Source organism: Rhinocladiella mackenziei (assembly GCF_000835555.1).
Source record: "Rhinocladiella mackenziei CBS 650.93 unplaced genomic scaffold supercont1.7, whole genome shotgun sequence".
Lineage (NCBI taxonomy): Eukaryota > Fungi > Ascomycota > Eurotiomycetes > Chaetothyriales > Herpotrichiellaceae > Rhinocladiella > Rhinocladiella mackenziei.
Genome location: NW_013550598.1, coordinates 670,566 through 691,538, shown reverse-complemented (window position 1 = coordinate 691,538; position 20,973 = coordinate 670,566). Strand labels below are relative to the sequence as shown.

Below are 20,973 nucleotides of genomic sequence, written 5' to 3'. Positions count from 1 at the left end.
GGCCATCCGCACCCAGGAGTCCAATTGGTGCAGACCCGTTCAAGTCATGTCTCTCATAGCATGCAAAGAGGACATAACACCTTTGCAAACTTTATCACGTCGACTCCCAGCAAGGCGAACCGACACAGGATCCAGTTACTCACATCTAGCCACAGGCTCCGTTCCCAGGACCGAAAGTCCTTTGAACTCGCTTTGAATCCAATGGGGGCGAGCCATGGAGAAGAGCCATGGATAAGATTCCCAGCGGACATCCGATTCCAAGATCCCTGCCAGGAAAAGTACAACAGAAAGCCGTGCAATAGGAGTTCCATCAGTGATTCTGGGAGCATAAGTCATGAACTAGCTCACACTGGGGAATTTGGTTGTATTGTTCTCAGCAGGTGCACCACCTGTCGGAGCGAAATAAAAGTTCAAGAAACTTAGATCATTGCCGGTCATTAAATCACCAACATTTCTGCTCGATACTCCATTCCCAGATGTAGACGCCGGAGAGAACATCAAGTCTGGGGTCGACAGAAACGCGTTAGACCCAGCACCGGTGGGAGAAAGGTGTCTAAATTCTGAAGCAGGGAGCTCAGGGGGTTTGAATGCTAGATATTGTCAGCCGCGTTCTATGTCGAACTTTGAGACAATCTCACTCAATGTTTCAATTGCTCCTATGAGGCGTTGCAGATAATCGTGACATCTCGCTATGATCCTATTTCCTGCGTCGAGATGAGCCAAAGCAATGGCTGCTCTTTCGAGACATTCTTTGCACGCGAATTTTGATGGCGCATCCGGAATGGTCAAGTTCGAGTCCTGACAAGCTAACATGATTCCGGCGATCACCAATCCTGCATTGAATGCTGAAAACCAAGTGAGATGACACCCAAATCAATCATGCAGAAGTTTCATCAAGGGGGTAGCTTACTATAATACAAGGTGAACCACCACGCGTTCAGCAGTCCCCGTGAAGGGCCAGCGTTTTGTACCAAGGTGCTTACAATAAAGATGATTTCTTTGGAGCACCTGAAACAAACATCGATGCTGTTGCGTCCGAGTCTATTGAGAAGAGACATCTCGGATGGGTCAGTGGTCGAGGAACTGGCGAGTTCAAAGTATTTGACTAACACCGGACGGTGAAGGAGGATTGTCAAGTTCAGGTATCGAAGTGTGAGAACGACTTGGAATCGTTTGGCTTTTGCTGTCGGTCCGGCAGGGTCATATGAAGCCAGAAGGTCCCATAACTCTGAAGACGTGATGGTTCTCAACTCCAACGGCAATTCTCGGTCCCATTCCCGGAGTTCATTGTCAATACGTGAAAGAGGAGAAATAACATCCACCACACTGGGAGGCGAATCAAAACCCAGGTTCTGGCCATATTGCTGGTCGATGACCTTCCACATTATTTGATATAGTTTGCTGAGCAGGAATCAGCTTGAATCATCTGCATAGGATCGGCTGGACCTACATGGTGGCGGTGAATACGCCAACGCTATATTCAGTATTTTGGTCGTGGAATAATCCCGATTGCTGAGCTGATTCAATGTTCCGGGGAAGATCGAGTTTGACATAGTTAAAAGGTATGATTGCCGGGCGACCAAGTGTCATACTTAGCACCCTGGAGTAACAACAGGATCAGCTACAAGCCCTAAAGCTGCTCGAAATTGGGTCTGTTATACCGGTCGAGAATGATGCATACAAACCAGGTCCTGTTGCGTAACTCTTGCTCCAAAGGAGAAAATGTCTGAGCTGCCTGGCGCGTATGCAGTCCAAGGCGAATCGCAGCACTTACTGCCAAACTGAGGGCATTGCTTGTCCGTACGGAGGTCTGAGTTGCTTGAAGATAATGTGTTACAAGGATAAGGTACTGCACTGTTTTTGGAGTGTGAGCACGATACGATCAGGAGCTGCAGATTGTGAATCACGTACCCACTTCCAGACTTGTTCCACTGAGGACGGTCACATCACACAATGCAGCAGCGCGTTCATAGTATTTCTGAGCCTCGGCAGCTCTGGTTTCAGCTGCAGCATCATCACGATCAATGGTTATGGTGGCCAAAGCAAGGACCATATTAAGCATGGCTAGCCACGTCCTTCGCATACTGGTTGGTCCATGTTCCTTCATCTGGACATAAGATTCGAGAAATGAAGGCCTGTGTAGATTTGGAAAAAGCAGCCCAGTGTCCGAAAAGTAGTGTCCTATTAGTTGCTCCATCTGATGCTGGGAGGGAAGCGCGAAGGGATCGAGGACTTCTCGACCTTGGCCCTTCCGCAAATCATACACATTAAGTGGTGAATGTGGTATGTTCAGGAAAGTTAAACTCGGATTATCAACAACAGAGGAAGTCCAGGGGTTGGCAAGGTGCCCAAGCCGGGCTACCATTTGCGTTATGTGGCGGGTGAAAGTGATATTTGATGACGGCCCTGCAGATGAGAATTTGTGAGATTAACCCCAATTCAACAAAGCAAACCTCACCAAAGAAGGTCAGTATCTCTTCGTTCTCAAGAATCACAGCTCCCATTCCGTCCACAGGCTGCGAAGCGGCCACAGTATTGGGTGACTCGCCAGTGAGGGACCGTGCAAAACCTCCTGGTTCATGACTATTGACGAGGCTGATTTGATGGACTGATGTTCGAGGCAGTCCCCGGCCGGGGACTGGAGCTGCTACCGTCAAGAGACTTTCTAGTGATGCCGATGTCGCGGTTGAAGATGCAACGAGGGTTTCAAGAGCTCGCAGTCGCTCCTTGAGTTCCTCAATCTGACTGCGCGGCACTCATGGTCAGAAGGTCCCTGCCAATGTTAGGAGTGATGAGATGCGGCAAAATACCTGCTGTCCTCAGAGACAGGGTGGATCGGCGTTCTCAGATAGGTGCATTCAATACCATGATCTCTACACATAGCACAGCTCGGTTGGTCTCCATCGCACTGTTTTATCTACGTCAGCTCGAACACGGTAGTCATCTGTTCTGTTTAAGTGCTCACACGTGATTTTTTGGCCCGGCATGAGTTGCACGCAATGGGGACACGTCTCCTTTTGGGAGGAAGGTCTTCGGATATTTGACGGCGGCTATTCCTGTCAGTGAGTGTCGAATCCGGCATTCTTTGACGGATATCTTATGTTTGAATCCGCAAAAGAGAGAGAAAGCAGATAAAATTATAGGCCGAGGATTCATTGAAATGCGGAAGTGGAGTCAGATCCTACTACCGAGTTTCTAGTTTGCGATATATACGCGCATGCTAGGGTCGATGCCTCAGCAGCATATTGCCGGGAGGGTGTGGGTTTGCAGACATTGCGGGGACAAATCGGGTCGTGAAACTAACCTCATGGGCCTCCTGTACTGGGACTAGCGTGACCACGTGCATTCGCGCATACTGACCAATAACGATTGAGAACGAATGCAGCGTTTTGCGTCTTTCCTCCTCTCAGTACTTACTTTATCAAAGGCTATGATGTTTTCACCTTTAAAAGGTCACGAACACCTAACTGGGTAAGATACAGTTCTCTAATCCCATCATGTGCCCCAGCAGAGAGAGCCATTCAGCCGTTGTTAAATTTAGCATAAGTTCTGAATAGTCGCAATGCCGTGCTTCGTATTGACACCTTGCATGACCGCATCCACGACAGCTTGAGGTCTGCGTCCGGAGTCGTTGCATTCTGGTAGCCTTCCTCGAGAATTTTATCTCGACTTGCCAGCGGACTTGCCCCCCTCCAAATTTCTAGTGCTCTCTCAGCATTAGGCGGGAGATGAGGGCTGTGGCGAAATGTCTGGCATCGGCAAAGTAATCGAGTTCGTACGGCATAGGACATAGTAATCAACATCGTCTATTGTTGGATAGAGGGGTATTGTGTTTATGCTCCACCATAGAAATATTGACGAGAGCTTTCTATAGACGACGACGTTACAGATGGTTGCTCTGTACAACGATGTAGCATTCGCATGTCTAATAAAGAAGCCTGGACAAGTACTATCCCCCCTTGAATAAATGTCCTGTGGGGCCTTGTTGGCGTCATAATACTAACTAATTCCAGTACAGCCACATTACCAATCAAATCGCTCAGAAACTTCTTGATTTACCGCTTCTTTACAATTTATTACGATTTTACCGGCAGAATATCCCAACTATCATTTTCCCAATGGACTCGCAGCAGATTACTCCTCGCACCCCTATAGCACCGAGGCATCGGAACCTCGAAACCTCGCGTGATACACGTATCATGATTCAAACCTTATTCCAAGTTCCATACGAACAAGTCCGTGAGAAGTTGGAAGGCGGTGAAAGGGGCGGAACGTAATGGAAAATACAGCTAAAAATGAACCCACAGGACATTTATTCCGGGGGGGATAGGAGATAGAGAACAGAGCGCTCCTTCATCTTAAGTTTCACAAGAAGTTTGACATCTATATATGATTCCATGGACTGGATCCGATGGAATTAGCCAATCAGAGCAAAGGATTTGGTAGTTGCCGGATTACAGATTTTCCGGATCACGAGGAGTTGGGCTAATCACGTGAATCATCCTCGGGGGTTGAGGGAGCTAGCCCCCAAAATACAGAAGCTACGCTTTTACCCCCTCTGGAATATCCATATCCTGTCCGCGGCCCCTAGTGAATTCTCATGGCGTAACCGCGTGGTAGAGACCATCGAGGGATATCGAAGAGGGTCATGTCGGCAAATCACGTGGCAAATTTCTTGGCAACGCCACGTGAAGAAGTTGTCTTGGCAGTATTGCACCCTTCCCCCTTTTCAGAGTTGCTCTCTTGTTAGAAAACCAATCAATCTTCTCTCGGCCCAATAGGTCAAAGGCGTACGTTGTAGGACCCGAGAGAGGATTGATTGATTGATTGAATCTGTCAAGAGGCGCACCGACGCCGATCCCCTCAGGACTCTAGTCGAGTAGGCGACGGAGGGGTCAGCTAAGCCTGCACGGTGCACGACCGGTAAAGCCAAATATGCCAGGGAGGAACTAGAGACATAAAGGGGGCCGAAACGGGCTGCGTCGAGGGCGCAGAGGCCGTAAGGATCGAGGATTGGGAGAGTGATTGCAGTGCTCTGGAAGGAGCCGGTGGAGAATCGAGAGGGGGCCTGATGCGGCAGGGGGGAATCAGGCGGTGCTGTGTGACGCACGATGAGTGCATCAGCGCGACTAAGGTGAGAAAGAAAACAGGTTGAAAGGGAAGAAGAGAGGGACTGGATGGGGAGACGGGGTTCTTATAGACGTCAAAAGCGGCGGCGCGCCAAGCCTGCGACCATACCCGCGACGGCGACGACTTTACAATCAGCTAACACCAAAAATTCAGATTCTCAGCTTTTGCCTCCAAGAGATTGCAATTTCTAGGAAGAGTCAGTTCAAGTCATCAAGACAAGGAAAATAGGACCTCCGCTTGCCCCGGCGTGTCCGCTCAACTGCACATACCAGAGTTTTCGGAATCGAGTTGAAGGAATAGTATCACTGTGGAGACCAATTCTCAACAGCAACGCAATTGAATCTGTCGAATCAAACTTCAGGAACGGTGAGTAATTCTACTGAATTAAGGCGATCACGCAGATCGACTCTTTGGTTCAATGGCCTTCATTAAGCACTGTACATATTTCTTAGTGTATCTCACCGATACGTTGGTCAGGGTCATTTCCATTGTCCTCTAAATTCTTCTCAAGACAAGAACAGAACCCTGCCTCAGGCTAATTGTGTAATGTCACAGGCGAACCCACTGTTCGAGAACCCATGACCCAAATCATGGCCAATGACGCCCAGCGGCCGGCAGATCTGGAAGCTAAGGTGCATAGAGTCTTGCTCTCCATCAGCACCTACGAGGTACCTCCTTCAACAAGCTGCAATCCGAAAGTGCAATTGTCCTTCTGTAGCAGTGCAAGACGAAGCAACGAGCAGATGCCGACATTTGCAGTAAATTGGCGGACAACCTCGGCATCTCCGTACTGATCTCGGAAAAGCCGTCCGAATGGTTGCAAGGCCAAGCCTGCATTTTTCTTGTCCGCCGGCTGAAATCATGACGGCAACCAAGTTCTCGTGCAACTGGCATGTGTACGAATTCGGGGCACTCACGGGGTATGATTTCCACCTCGAATGCCTTAAGCCTCGAGCCAAATCCTGGACGATAGCCTCGTGTTGTACGAGCTTAGTCCGGGGAACATTCCTATCTCCCCCCGGCTAGTGATCCCATGTGGGGACCCCAGACTTTTACTGAATCGAGGAGATGTCCTTGAACAAGCCCCATTGATGAGATAACAAATGATAACAGATCCTTGAAATGTCGGGGTTGCAAGACAAGACTCGTTCAGCGCTGGCTTGGACCAAGGTTGGCTGCCAAAGATGTCTTTCACCGCGGGAAACTTGGTTCTGATCAGAGAGAACCTGGACCAAGTCAATCTGAAACTGCTGTACATCCTCACAGTGTTAATTTGCCTCTTATTGGGCATCTTTCGCGCAGTGTACCTACTGTACTTTCATCCTCTGAGCAAAATACCTGGACCAACGCTCGCAGCGCTGAGTACTTGGTGGCAGAAGTACTATGCAGCAAAGCTTCTCAAAGCAGATCAAATTCAAGGTACATGATTCAAATGAGGGGAAAGAATCCATTGAAAAGGCTGAGACCCATTTTCAGCGGCCCATTTGAAATACGGCGACATCGTCAGAATTGGTCCCAATGAGCTCTCTTTCTCGAATCCAAGGCATCTCAAAGCCATTTACGGGCACAATGTCCCTGTTCTGAAGACGGAATTCTATGCTGGTGGCAAGTTCACCAGCGAAGACAATGTTTTCTCGATGAGGTAAGGCTCGTTCACTGCGATCGCGAGGTATCCAGCACTGACAAAGACGGGCAGAAATCGAGACCAACATGCCGCTCGCAGAAAGCTGATGAGTAGAAATTTTGCACAGGCACCCCTGATGGAGCTGGCCCCTGATTTGATGCGTAAGGCGCAGGCTCTATGCTCCAAGTTGGAAGAGCTTGGATCCGGGACAATCAACGTTTATCCGTGGCTTCATCGTCTGGGGCTAGAATTCATCTGTCTGGCTTTGTCCCCTTCTTCCCTATGCGCAAGTCGTTCTCGGTGAAGTCGTTGGCTGATGCATTCTCTCCCTATAGTCATGTTGACTCTAGGTCGTGATTTCAAATTGACAGAAACCGACACGCATCACCACGCTTTAAGAAATCTTGAGGTTTTCCCTGAGAACTTCGCTATCACGGCGATATTTCCATTTCTAAAGAAACACGGTGTCGATGTTCCTATCAAATCGATCAGGACTCCTTTCGAGATTCAAGCTGGGTGGGAAAAGGTGTGTTTGCTCGAAGCGGTCACCGTCATGTCCTCAGCTTGTTGACGCCGGAATAGTACTGTCTTGAAATTGTGGCAGAAGAACGGGCGAAAATGCCGGAAGAAAGATCATCATGGATAAAGAGGCTGATGGATAGGGATGACGACTTTCTGGGAAGACCTCTGCGAGATCTTGAGATTGCAGAGGAGATTGTAGGTGTGTTGTAAGTTTATCAGATTTTATCTGTCTGCGAGAGAATTCCCACCCCACGGCTGTGATGCTGACACTACTCTGCTTAAGATTTGCAGGATCTGGGACAGCATCATCAACGCTCGCGTTCCTCATTTATTCCGTTGTGGCAGATCAGAAGATATACGCGAAGCTCAAGAGAGAGCTCCATGACGAGCTGCCAGACTGGCCTGTCCATGGTGACGTGTTGCCTGATATCAATGCTATTCAACACCTGCCATATCTCAATGCCGTGGTCAATGAGACCTTGCGTCGATTCCCTACCATTCCGGGCTCCATGCCTCGTAGGATCGTCTCTGATAACGTCAAGATTGACAAGTTGGAGTTGAGAAAAGACGTATGCTATCTCCCTGACGGGCAACCACACCGATCACTAAGTTTTGAAATCAACTAGACTATCGTTAGCGCACAGAACTACAGTCTCCACATGCATGAGGAATACTATCCCTCTCCCGAGATGTTCGATCCAGAAAGATTTCTTGGGCCGGACCAGAAGAAGGCGAGGGATGGGCTGAATGCATTCTCAGAGGGACCGAGAGCCTGTCTCGGTCGAAAGTAAGCACCTGCTTCTCCCCACCATTGACTACCGCATGGGATTGAGTGCTGATATGTTATCTTTCCCAAAGCTTAGCAGTCTTGGAACTGCAGATTGTAACATCATTGTTCTTCCGATATTTCGACGTGAAGATGGACCCGTCGATGAAAGCGGATGACATGGCGATGAAGGTTGTCTTCAGTGGCAGTCCCAGTGGAGAGAAAGTTTTACTCAACCTGCGGAAGGTGACATCTTAGGCCGGAGAGGCAATTGAACTGGTATAGAATAATCATCTTCATCGAAATTCCCGCACACGTTCTCGCTCTATAGATCCATTTTTCTTGTGTCGAGTCTGGCATTACCATAGCTGCCGGCACCAGTAGAGTGCAGTCAATGGAGCCGCTATAGTTGTTACCGTGGCAATTGCATTCTTGAGAATACACATCATGGAAAGGCTACCGAGTTGTGGGATCGAAATTCTTGGAGACGTAATAAACTGTGCATAGGCAGCAATCCTACGTTTGTATTCATTGTGCGGCGTGACGGTAAGACATCTGGTTGGATTCATCGTCGTGCGGTATGAGAGTCCCCCAGTGGCGCCATGATAGAGTCCATTCGTAACATTCTGCGGAAGATGGATGGTGTCCCACCATGGATCCAGCGGGACCTGCATGCCTTTGATGATCTAATTGAACAGGGACATGGAAACGCCATCGCCCTTCCACACTTCGGTCGCTCATCACAGTGCAAGTTGTACGTGACAAACTTTGGATAGGAAACGAAGCCAGTCCCGACCAGCTCAATTCAGTTCCGCTTGCTTCTAGTCATCGGACCACTTTTACTTCAATCAATGGAATCCTGTAGAGACCTCGATCTCCATTTCTCCAGCCAACCTCGGCTTTTCCACTCATTCACAGCACATGGAAACAAGTCAACTATTTCCAAGAGCCATTTGTCGTGGGCAAGTCCCATTAAATCCCTCGGGTCGTTGTCAAACGCCGCGATCTTTCCCACCATCTCCTGCATCTTCTCCTCGTCAAGGTTAAAGCCACCTAGCTTAAGGCTTGTAGAAAAGCAAGTCCGACCGCTGACAAGGTTCGGTTAGGCAAGGATTCTGAGTAGGATTTGTACTTATCCTTGAGCTTAACATATTGAGGGATCTCTATCGGCAGAGGCTGGGATGTAAAAGGGTCGGAGCTCACCGGCATGGTGACAGACGTCGTCTGCAAGGAGAATGAAGCTGTCCGATGGCAATTTGGGAAATGGGCCACCAAGGCTTGTGCGAGCACACCAATATGTCAAATCACGTGGCCCGGGGTAGAAACTGCCGTCACCGAACCAGGCTATAGTAGGGCAAAGAGCCAATCCTCAAGTTTGTATCGGTGAGGTCGAGTTCTTGAACCGTTCTACCCCGGAATGCGTCCTGGCATATTGAAGATTGAGGCTCAGTTGGCCATCCTGGTAGACAATTCTCTTTAAACCCTGGGTCCACGGTGGTGGTAGCCGTATTTGGCGGGGGAGGAAACGTGTAGCATCTTGGACACGGTCAAAATGCCAGTGCGACAAGATGACGTTATCTGGTGAGGTTAAACCAACGCCATGAGCAGTCAGGTTATTGGCAACGTCTGCGGTAGAGAAGACCTTGATATTCATTGATTTTATCGCTGCAACTGCTGAGAACTTGATCACCCCAGCAGAGATGGGGCAGGTTCTCCAGTCTGCTCTGTCGCCAAGCCCGTTCCTCAGACTTCAAGTTGTCTTTCTGCAGAACAAGCCAGTGTGTTCAGAACAATGGAATTGAGGAGTTGCAAATAACGAATTGCAGGTGAAAACGGTCAACTTGTCCCACGCAATGATTCGGTAACCTATTTACGATCCTCAGACCTTTTCTCACGTTTGAATCTGCAAACATGTCCCCTCCACAGAAAGTCTCTTTGTATTCGGCCAACGGTGCGAATGCCCATCCCCACGCGCTTTGAGGACCTTCATCTGCTGACAGACTAATATTGCAGATCTGAAGAATGCCACTGATGATGCCCTAGCTCCTTATCTGACGACGCTCCCGAAGCCCTACACATTCACACAACAACACTACCTCACCAACATTCGGCTAGCACTGGGTTACACCGCAGTCATCATCGCGGGTGGCTTATTCTACGCGGACTACAAACTCGGCTGGGACGCGACTAAGGCCTACACTGCTCCAGCTTGCGTGGCATATTTCATTTTGAATGGGGCCTTGACGTTCTGGACCTGGGCGGTCGAGGGGGGCACGATATTTGTGGGCATCAGAGAAGGAGGTCAGAAGGTCAGGAGTGTTCTCCACCCCGACTACTTTGACAAGGGCTAATGGTCAATTATAGTTGACAATCAAATCCTCAATGCAGAAATACAAACCAACATATAAACTCAAAGTTACGTACGAGGCGCCCTCAGGCATAAAGTGGGAGGACAAAGAGTTTGAGGGCGCGTTCACACAGTGGTTCAATACGCAGGGTTATCTACAGACGAAAGAGCTGCGGGCGTGGCTGGCACAAAATATCGAGGTCCTGGGCCTTGCTGAGAAAGAGACCAGGGGTAACAGCTTGAACAATCAACCCGCCTCAATCCCCATGAGAGCGGATGAGACAATGGAGCACCCATCAGCCACTCCGTCTTTCCCCACAGGAATCGAGACTTCAGCCATCCCGGCCAGTGCTAAGAAAGGACGCAAGAAGAAGAAGGCGTGAACGAATTTGGTGGAGGAAACATGTCTTTTGCTTAGCAATGTTTTGGGAATTGGACTCGGGAACTCCAGTACACTTGTTCCCAGGAACTCGACAGGTCAGTTTCTCTGTGCCGGTTTCCCGGTTCGCTGTTGGTATAGAATGAATGTCAGGAGATTAAACCGTTCGGCGTCTCAATTTATCCTACGGCAAATTATCGGAAACCCCCATCACGCCAGAAGAGGTGACTGATGGAAGGTCACCGACGTCGAAGAAATTATCTGGAGTCTTCTCAAGGAAGAGACATCAGACGTTGCCACTCCGTTTCCCTGAATATCTGGATCCACTGCATGCAGACTACGATCTTCTACACGCTCTCCTATCTAGGTACCCTACTCTGGTTCGCTCTGTTCGAGTGTGGTCACCGAGAAATCCGCTCGGCAAAACCCCATTAACTACGAACGGACTCGACGGAGGGCTCAACAGCGGCAAGAAACTGCTGCAACCCCAAGCCGGGACTTTTATTTGGCAGAGGTCCACGATTTTGTCGGTGAGAGTACCTAATCATACTGGGACAAAAGAAGAGGCTCAATACAAATCACCAAGTCGTTTCTATTCCGTTTCAATTGCTGGTATTCCTCGCTCGAAAAGGACAATCTTATCGATTGTCAAATTTTAAATGTTTACCTTTGCAGTTTCAATTCGATTCCCTTCAATTTGTCTGACTCGATTCGGCTCAGTTCAATTCAGTTCCATTCGCGTCCTGAAGGAGAAGGTCACGACACTTAAAGCTCAGCCTTGTCCTGGTATCAAATCAATCAACAATAGGCGAAATTTATTTGTCCCCGATTCCCGGTTCAGTTGCCACACTCCAACAGAGAACGACGTCAACCGCCCATTCTACGACAATACTGAGATTATAGCTCCAGCTAACCCTCTCTCATCCGTCCGTACCGAGACCTTGACCGTGACGCCCGATTTGGCAGAGAAGGCCATCTTCACCAACGCCGCAACGCGGCCGCCCGTGACCGACTTGCCATATAATTTCAAGGTATGTGTCGTATTGGAGATGACCACGTCCGTGCCTTCCAAAGGCTGCAAGGAGAGGGTTTGGGCAAGTTGCTCCATTGCATCTGTCGCGTTGACACGGTTAGAAGAAAATGAACGCCCAACAACCTACACACCTGCTCGGGATCCGCAATGAAACTTACCTGATAAGGTCTTGATGGTAGCCAATTGTAATGTCTCGCTTGCTTCCTCGCCATTGGCTCCCGTTCCTTCCCAGATGTGATCAAAACTTCCAGCGAATGCGGGAGAGACGAAGTCTGCACCTGTCAGGTCGAGGTTCTCGACCTCATATTCATCCTCATAGCCCCCTTCTTCGGCCTCCCCCGTTGTCGGGTCAATTTCCTTGCTGGTGAATTTGAGGACGTTGGAAAATGTGGTGGTCGGGAAAGATTGTTCTCCTGCCAATTTCTTGAAGGCCACGTACACCACGCCGGGCTCGTCTGTCTTCAGTGCTGTGGCGGGAATGATGAATTCTTCCTCTAGTGTTGGTTCCTCGTCTTCGGATGGGGTGGTCAGAACAGTCACATTTTCCAGAACAGTTTGATCTAATGTATTCTTGATGTCGTACCGAACCACGACATGTTCTTTGAATATGTGCTTAGTGGCAGAAACGACATATTCGGTCTCGCTTTCCGTGAGCTCGACAGGGCTGCTGGACTTGAGTACCGGCCCATAAGCAGCGAGCTCTGGTATTCTGGAGAAGATTTGTGTGTACCTCTGGGCAGCTACTGCCGCTGAAGGTCTTTCTGCAAGCCCATTCGCCTTGGGTTTCGCTGGTCCTGTACTAGGAGCCTTGAGTGTGGGGGTTGCCGTGGTGAGCTTCTTCGTTCGTTCTTCAGCCAGAGCCTGCTCTTGCGACACCACCGGGATGGAATTGATGTCGAACGCCTTGCTGAAAACCGATTTGTCATCGGCCGTGACGTACATGACAAGCTTGTGCTCAAATGTCGACAAAGAAAACGTCGAATCGTTTTTAATGAATCGTTCAGCGAGGTCATCTTCCTCTTGCATCAACCGCAAATTCAAAGCAGCTCTATCCCGGACCTCGTCGTCAGCGTCGTCCAAGCATCTGGTCAACAGAACTTGTACGCTCTTCTTGACCTCGGGGTCTTTCTGCCCCACGCCAAACTTGGCTAGCGCCGTCACAGCTGCTGCTCGGACCAGGGCATTTTCCAACACGACTCGGTTGTAGATGTAGCGGATGTATTTCGTAGGTTGTGGCGTCTTTGGTCCTTCCACTCCAATCAGATGCAAGATACGCACGGCCAATTTGGTGAATTCACAATCCTCAATGAATTCGCACAAATGAGAAAGAGTCTCTTCTTTACTACCTGGCACAAATTTGATGAGGTCAAACATGCTCTCCACCACCGCACGTTTGAACTCGTAACCACCTTCGTCGCGAAGAATACCACTCAAGAACGTCAGCATGCCGGCCTGTTTGCTCGGAAACTTCATACACAAAGTCCGAATGGCCTCGACGATGGTGATCTTGAATTCATCGGTAATTTCGGTCATGAAACCAGATATTTGCTTCATGAGGCGGTCGACGCTGGCCTCATTACCGGTTTTGAGAAGAGTGGTGATGGCGAAGGTGGCGATGGAACGGTTACTATTCGAGATCAGGGCCTCGATATCTGGATTGGCCGAATGGACAGCTTGTGGCTTGAAGGAAGCAAAGGAATGAAGAATGCGTATGGCAGCAAACTTGGTCACCGCTCGTGGGGACGTCAAAAATGACTGAAGAACGTGGACCGCTTGTGCCACCTCGGCATCAGTCACGTCTGGCATATTGCAAATGGCTTTGGCGGCTTCGAAATTGACCATCTCACTCTTATGCCGAAGCCAAGTATCCAGCATTTGCATCATGGGTTTTCTGAGACTGGGGTCTTCCTCGGCAAGCCTCGCAGCGAGTCGAACCAACATCATGACGCCTGCGGGGCTCTTCACAGCCCCGGCAGCACCATATTGTTGAACCATCTTGACCAACGCCATTCGGTCGTGCGATCGCATCTGATAGAGGAGGCCAATTGCATGGTACTGGTTCATGTAGTTCGTGTTTGCAGCCGCCAGGGAGTGCTGAGAGCTTGCGGAAAAGCTGAGGAATCCACCACCAGACTTGGACGAAGATGCCGCCTCTTGAGTCTCACTCTGCCACCTCCTGACGACATCTCTGGCGATGGGAAGCAGATGATATGAAGAAACAAGTGCCGCTGACGACACTGCAGGGGATTTGTCGACTATGGCGGTTTTGATCAGTCGCTCGATTCCTTGAACAGTCGTCGCGTCGATGATCCTGCACAAAGCCCGAATGGAATTGGCCTTGTACACAATCTCACTCCCGACAGTCATATCCTTCATGATTATACTTGTGGACATTATGACATCTTCGGCCGTGTGGGCTAGTTCTTTGAGGATCAAATACACCATCTGACGCAGGGAAGGATCCTTGTTCTGGAACAACTTGGAAATGCCAAAGAACAGAGTTGTGGCTTCGTTGGTAGGAAACTTTTCCCCAGTGAAGAGGAGCACGGCAATCTTCGTAAGTAGCGTCCGACATTTTCGAGGAGATATGGGAGACGAGTTGAACAATCGAGCTGAGGAACGGTTAGTTGAGAGGTGCGACCGACCAATCTTGAGGAGAGGCCGAATACCATCTTGAAATACAGAAGTCCGATCCAGCTTGAAGCCGGAATGGTCGGCATCCTCGTCTTTCTTTGCGTAACTCATTGTCAAGGTAATCCCACTCGAGAACTCAATTGACAATTGGGGTCAGGGCGACGAGGATGCCCTGGAGTTTTGGAGGAAGAATTTTGGCGACGTTAGAACGGAACTACCGCTGCACCATTTCGCGTAGGCCGAAAGACGAACGAACGGTCGAATGAACGGAAAGCCAGCGTGAGAATACACTGGAGACCAGGGAGAGGGGTGGAAGGGATGACGATTATTGTCGAGGCCGTTAAATCGACTGGAGTGGTCGAAGGTGTCAATAAATTGTGTGGAGTGTATTGTCCATTGAACGAAAATCACGTGCCGTGAAGACCGAGTGACAATATGCATCCAGCAGCGTAAAAAGATCACTTCGGGCTCGGAGAGGGAAGGCCATGTCGATTCTCTTGATTGATGGAGTATTTATGAAGATTTACTCATGAGCTAGCAACAGTACAGATCCGTGAACCAGAAGCTAATTAGACACACCCTTTGCCATCTTTAACAAAGCGCGCTCGCTCGCATCTTGTTCGTGAGAGCGCAGCCTGACCAAACACCCCCCCAAATTCATTTATCAGGACACTGCATTTTCACTCCGTGGAAGAGTCAGTATCGAGTCCAACCGCATCATTCCTCGATGCAGGGGACTGTGACCCTCCGTAGTAGGCGATTCCGCCGGTGGTAGTATGATTGCTCTTTTTGCTCTGGAAGAGACAAGAATTTTCCAACGGGAGGACCAGTTTCAAGAGGACTTGGGGAAGGATGCGTCGTCAGGAGAGATTTGTTAGTGCAGTACATGTACAGTAGAGAGGGTGGGCACAAGCAACATGATGCAGATTTCCTCCAATGCTTTCAAAAAAAAAAAAAAAAAAAAGATCCAAGTTCACATGGTGACCAATACCACTTGAACGCCAACGCTTGATTCCCTTGGGATTTGGAAAATGTTTGAGTAATCATGAAAGTATCGTCGAGACTTGACGCTAGGCTTGGGATAGGACACAAAATTCAGCAGCGTCATATTAACTCATCTCGACCACCAGCGACGGCGCTCTCAGCAATTGCTTGACGCACGTCACTTTCCAAAAATATAGGCCCCTGGCCATCGCATCTTGCCATCTTCTTCAGACGTTCGCAGACATCGCCAACATCCACCAGACCTTTCCGAAAAAGTTCGTGAGCCTGAATGTAGTCCCAGGTGGCTCCCGCGCCGAGCAATGGCTCACCGGTGTCGCAATCGACAGTGATGGTTCTCAATGTCCCAAAATGGGCATACTTGGAGCCGATCTCCAATCCTGAAGCCACGCTGCTAGCCCTAGAACGATCCTTTGAAGGATGATCCGTGGGAACGAACCCCAGAGGGCCGACCAACTCATCAGGTTCTTCCATAAAGGGCGTTGGGCCATTGGAAGCCGCACCTGATGTGGCACGAAGGATTTCGTTCTCCGTTGCGATCTTCGCGAGCTCGCGCCGTAAACGCTCATTTTCTCCATTCAATGTGACAGATTGATGTTGGAGACTTTTGAGCTTGGCCTCGAGATCTTTGACATGTTTCTCCTTTCGCTCTCGAAATGCTCTTTGGCTAAGAGGATCGTTAGTGGGTTTACTTTTTTCAAGGCAAGGACAATTGGTCCTCTTACGCTGCGCGATTTTGCGCCTTTCTTCGACTCTGTTGTGGTGTTAACGTGTCTTTTTCTTCGCTGCTGCTCCTGGCTACCACAGGTTCATCGGGTGTCGATTCAGCAACCGGAGCAGGAATGCTGTTCATTTCCATCTCTGGTATTGAGATCATCGAGTCGTGACGAACTTGGCTTGTAGGAGACTGGGATGAGGGTTGATGGGGCTCTGCTAGGAATGTTGTCGGGTCATAGTGAAAGCTTTGTTGGAACGCAGCAAAAGCAGCGTCATATTGATCCTGCGTCACTGTCAGATCCATGATTGGTAAATTCGTGCGCGACTCACAGTTGATGGAGCAGTTCTGAACTCGTCTAGGCTAGAGGTCTGAGTAGTGGCAGGCGTATGGGGTAGCCCAAAGAATTGATATGGCTGAGGGGCAGATGTAAAATATGAGTAGTCCATGATGGTATTCGTAAGAAGTCAAAAAAATGATCGTTTTAGGTCGATTTTGGGAACAAGCGGCCCCCCCCTTCAATAGCACAGGGCGGTACGGTGGTTTATCACAACAATGCTCGCTGAATGTGAATGTGATTGTGGCGACTGCCACCCAAATCGCTTTACTTCCCAACTGTCCAGGTCAACTTGGTGGTAGCATGTGACAAGCTTATGCGTTATTGCTATCGTAGCGGTGGTGATTACGGCGTACGAAAGGTGAAGGGGAAATAAGGCTTCAGCAGGTATAATTGTCAACGCGTTGTTGCTTTCGAGAGCATCTTTTGAGATTCAAGCGAGACTGACAATGGTGAGGGAGGTAGAGAGAAACAGCCTGCCTTCGAGGATTCGATTTGGAGGTCTCGCCGGAAGCGTGAAGGCTCAGGAGTTGGAATGGAGGCTTGAAGGAAATTTGTTGTGAAACCGACGACGAGATGGGAAGGATTCAAAAGCGATCAGCGAGATTCGGCAGGGTATCCTTTTCGGCGCAAGATGATGGCCCTGTGGAGGGGCAGCATTTTATCGGGGGCACGCTGTAACTGGTTCAAACGCGACGGCCTGAGGATTGAAGCCGCAAAAGAACCGTGGACCAATCTGCTGGCTGGACACTGGCAGGCTCGCTCGCCAGTGAAATGATGCACGGAGTACAAGACGTAATCGAACAAGGGCTGGATGGGGGGGTGAGAGGGCAGGAGATGGCGAGTCGGATGGTTGGAACAGATACGTAGCAACGGCTTACAACAACCGTGACGGGGGAGTAATAGAGCACTTGCAGAGTGACTCTTACGCATGGAAGACGTCAACTTAGGTTAGAGGATGATAGGCTTTTGGGCCGCGAGAAAACCCCCTCGACCTGCTAGACGGACGACGGGCGAGTCACGGCTGCGCGAGTAGATGCACACGCCACTTCAGCTAATACCGCAGCGTCTGCCGCCCGACCAAGGATGACAGGCCCTCGCGACCCATCGTATGACATGGGTTTGAGAGACTGACTCAGCAGCCTAGAGCCCTGGGGAAGTTGGAACCTACCCGCAAAGCTCATTCCAAGGCCGCAAGCATATTGGGAGTTGGACAATAGACTTGTTTCTTCGCTCGCTCCACCAGACCAAAAGGAAAAAACATCCCAATTTTTGACAATTCTCCGCCATTATGCCTAGCCTGGTATGTCCTTTCGAGTGTTCCGTGCTCAGTGCTCACGTTAAACAGTTCGCGCTCGGGCATTGATCTTTGCGGTGAATCTGTGCCATCTCTTGGTCCACTAAGCAAGGAGCAGCATATCAATCAGTGCTCCACGCCTGATGTTAGCCTTGTATGGACGCAGTTCGGGACATGTCGCAGGTCAAACAACAGCAGTTGGAGATTATCCTTCCTACAGGAAGTGAGCACACTCGCTTCCTTGCTAATGAGACCACTTGTGATCTGTGCTTCACCCGGGTTGATGATGGCCGAGATGAAGATGTCTGACAAGCAGAGTGGGTAAGATCCTGGGGCCGAACAACGTGGAATCTCGAATTGCCAGTAAAACCGCCAAAGTAAAGCCACCAAAAAAAATGGCGAGCTCCCCCACTTAGAAGGGGTTGATCTCTGAGCTTGGTGACTCGTCAAGCTCTATCAGCCCTGGGTCTTCAGCTGAAATCCGGTCTCGAGTCTTGTAGTGACCACAGCGTTCGAGCTTGTCCGGGCCTGGTACTGTATATCCGTGGGTCCGCTGATCATTTCGGGCCATGGGGATTCATGCTCGCCCCATTTACAAGTGAGCCACTTGAACATCTCGTACCTTAGCACCCATAGTGTGTATGTCGCTGCCTGTAAACCCTCTCTACGCGATGGTATCCCACTGTCACCCATTGGTTTCCTTTTTTTTAATGCGTGCCTTAAAACCCCTTCACCTAGTCAAAAGGATTGATGACAACTGGTTTAGAGGCAGATCATTCGATCCTGGAGGGATTCGGGCCTCGTTTTCAATGCCCGACGGAAGATTCAGTAGCCTCGGTAGTACAACAATCGTACAGTATCCCTAGGGTTCGGCAACCTTGGTCATCGGCAGACAGGGTGCTAATCTGTATCAACTGGGTCCCAATCAGTCACCAAGTATTCGTCGAGACTGTCCATTTCCTGCATGTCCTCGTGGGAAATCTCAAAATGACCGATGTCACCATTTGCCTTGATTCGTTCTTGCGATACGCTCTTGGGCAGTGGGATGTATCCGTGTTGGAGGCTCCATCTGATCATCAGCTGAGCCGGTGTGCAGTTGTATTTATTTGCCAGCGATACAATAGTAGGGTGCTTCATGCGAAGAGCCCTCGCCAGCGGCGCATATGCTTCCACCAGTATACCATATTTTTGACAAGCTTCAGTGATGTTTGTCCTGGTATTAAACGGATGAACTTCAATTTGGTTGACTGCGGGCATGATCCGTGGTTGGGACGCAATAAGTTCATCCAAGTGCTTGACACCATAATTACTCACTCCCCCTATCTTGACCTCTCCGTCCGCGATAGCGTCCTCAATAGCTCTCCAACTAGAAAGTCGAGCACTCTTGCCTCCGTAGGGACTGTGAATCAGGAACAAATCGATGTAGCCCAGACCACTTGTTTTTACCGATTGTCTGATAGAGCGGCGAGCTGCATCATAGCTCGTATTGGAGGCGAGTTTGGAGGTGAAGAAGATATCTTCCCGAGTTAATCCAGATGTGTTGCTGGCTGTGTCATTCAGGAAGGATCGGATAGCCTGACCGCATTCTTGTTCGTTCCGGTACATCTGCGCGCTGTCAATTCCTCGGTAGCCTGCTTGGAGTGCCCATTTGACGGCGGACGTGGCCTCTCGACCGGACATCAAGTACACTCCCAAGTGTATTTGAGGTATTGAGAGGCCGTTCGCGAGGTGAATTCGAGTGGACAAAGAGAAGCTGTTTGGGGCCATGTTGTCGGACACCGCTTTGGCTGTGATAAGTGATTCCTTTCCGCTGCGCAAATGGTTTGCAAGGGCTTCGTCTGGCTCGCGACTATCCACTCCCGCGAGGACTGGTGAAATGGCAATGCAGTACTGGGAGTGGAATGGAGTGCATCTAGGTAAGCACGACTACATAAGCAAATCATGCGTCAAATCTTGGGAATGACGTCGATAGGCATGGCAAGGGGCGAGATGATCGGATGATGTGTCAATCCCCGGGGGGATCCACAGCAGCAAAAGTGGCAGAGTAGATAGGCCGGGAATTTGTTTTTCTCTCCAATATTCATATACACGTCTCCTGTTTACCATCAGCTTTCCTGTCAAACGAAAGGGCAACTTTATCGTGACCTACGTATCCTCTCGTGCATCATTTAGCTACCTTTTTGGACCCGGAAATGTCAACACCATCCCAAACAAAACACGCTTCTGGCCCGGTCCATCAGTCTTCATGATGTCTCCACCGCTATCATTCTTCCTCGAGCAGTCAACTCGGGGACCTCGCTCCGTATATAGCTAGTAGAAAGGACCTCCTGGAACTATCACGCGCACAAATCTGTGCGCTCCCAGTCTTCCTCGCCTCTTCACCACTTCGGGGATGCTGCAAATGGTGCAAGGAAGATAAAGACGCCCGACATCTATCGCTCCTAGTCATGGTCTGCCAGTAATGCTCCATGTCTCGTTATGCTCTCATTGGACAATCATAGTCCCATCCAGATACTCTTTCTCTCGTCAGTTAAGAGTGGGGGATGGGCATCTGTAAACGAGACTATGACATGCTCCCCTTAGAAACAGTTCCCTTTACGCAGCTACAGTACGAGCCAACTGATGGGTGAGCCTCGAAGCGGCAGAACGGACTTGGAGCGAACGGGTAGCACTTGAGCATTGGATGGTTGGTTCTCGCACCTGGAGAGAGCTTGATTCTTTGGGACGATTTCTCGAACTTAGGGACGTAGGTATGCATTGAAAAGGGGGTATCTTGGCAAGGATCTGACCTGCTATGACGAACGCAGACTAATGATGTTGCGGAAGTCTTGGAATCACCAACAGTTGCCCAATTCGACGGACCCGAGATGAGGATGTTCATAGTGGTGTTCTATTCGAGGCTCGCTCTCAGCCTCGGAGTGGAGCTTGGCGCAAGGCTGCGGCGGCTAGCGCCGCCTTCATCCGACTTGCGGTGGAAAAAGTTCCCATCACTCGCACAACCCATCAAGCACAAACCTTCACTTCATTTCGACCCTTTTAGGATTCGGAGCCACCATCTATATGAGACAATCGCTTCTTGGTTGTAGTCGAGTCAGAGTTCCACGGCAACCTGCGACGGCCACTTGAGCCGTACGGCGACATGATTCGCCACCACTTCGCTTCAGCGAGTGCTTCAGTCACTTGTGCA

General features: G+C 49.8%; 6 protein-coding genes across 6 annotated transcripts; 2 read left to right on the top strand and 4 right to left on the bottom strand.

Annotated features, from left to right (window-relative positions):
• Nucleotides 1-339: 339 nt before the first annotated feature.
• Z518_09072 (uncharacterized protein) lies at nucleotides 340-3,082 on the bottom strand (the record flags this gene model as incomplete). The annotated part of the gene is made up of 9 exons (XM_013413029.1): nucleotides 340-590; nucleotides 639-845; nucleotides 911-1,401; nucleotides 1,451-1,600; nucleotides 1,662-1,854; nucleotides 1,912-2,406; nucleotides 2,459-2,745; nucleotides 2,811-2,908; nucleotides 2,966-3,082. The coding sequence occupies 9 exons, from the start codon at nucleotides 3,080-3,082 to the stop codon at nucleotides 340-342; spliced, it is 2,289 nt and encodes a 762-aa protein (XP_013268483.1).
• Nucleotides 3,083-6,314: 3,232 nt separating this feature from the next.
• Nucleotides 6,315-8,300, top strand: Z518_09071 (uncharacterized protein; the record flags this gene model as incomplete). The annotated part of the gene is made up of 8 exons (XM_013413028.1): nucleotides 6,315-6,549; nucleotides 6,607-6,772; nucleotides 6,827-7,011; nucleotides 7,090-7,280; nucleotides 7,337-7,482; nucleotides 7,560-7,845; nucleotides 7,903-8,063; nucleotides 8,135-8,300. 8 exons carry the CDS (start codon nucleotides 6,315-6,317, stop codon nucleotides 8,298-8,300), a joined length of 1,536 nt encoding a protein of 511 aa, XP_013268482.1.
• A 1,653-nt stretch (nucleotides 8,301-9,953) lies between these two features.
• Nucleotides 9,954-10,772, top strand: Z518_09070 (uncharacterized protein; the record flags this gene model as incomplete). The annotated part of the gene is made up of 3 exons (XM_013413027.1): nucleotides 9,954-9,993; nucleotides 10,056-10,351; nucleotides 10,407-10,772. The coding sequence occupies 3 exons, from the start codon at nucleotides 9,954-9,956 to the stop codon at nucleotides 10,770-10,772; spliced, it is 702 nt and encodes a 233-aa protein (XP_013268481.1).
• Nucleotides 10,773-11,648: 876 nt separating this feature from the next.
• On the bottom strand, nucleotides 11,649-14,546 carry Z518_09069 (uncharacterized protein; the record flags this gene model as incomplete). Its single annotated transcript, XM_013413026.1, has 2 exons — nucleotides 11,649-11,881; nucleotides 11,960-14,546. 2 exons carry the CDS (start codon nucleotides 14,544-14,546, stop codon nucleotides 11,649-11,651), a joined length of 2,820 nt encoding a protein of 939 aa, XP_013268480.1.
• A 993-nt stretch (nucleotides 14,547-15,539) lies between these two features.
• Nucleotides 15,540-16,601, bottom strand: Z518_09068 (uncharacterized protein; the record flags this gene model as incomplete). Its single annotated transcript, XM_013413025.1, has 3 exons — nucleotides 15,540-16,104; nucleotides 16,163-16,437; nucleotides 16,485-16,601. 3 exons carry the CDS (start codon nucleotides 16,599-16,601, stop codon nucleotides 15,540-15,542), a joined length of 957 nt encoding a protein of 318 aa, XP_013268479.1.
• A 2,085-nt stretch (nucleotides 16,602-18,686) lies between these two features.
• Z518_09067 (uncharacterized protein) lies at nucleotides 18,687-19,553 on the bottom strand (the record flags this gene model as incomplete). Its single annotated transcript, XM_013413024.1, has 1 exon — nucleotides 18,687-19,553. The coding sequence occupies one exon, from the start codon at nucleotides 19,551-19,553 to the stop codon at nucleotides 18,687-18,689; it is 867 nt and encodes a 288-aa protein (XP_013268478.1).
• Between the last annotated feature and the right edge of the window lie 1,420 nt (nucleotides 19,554-20,973).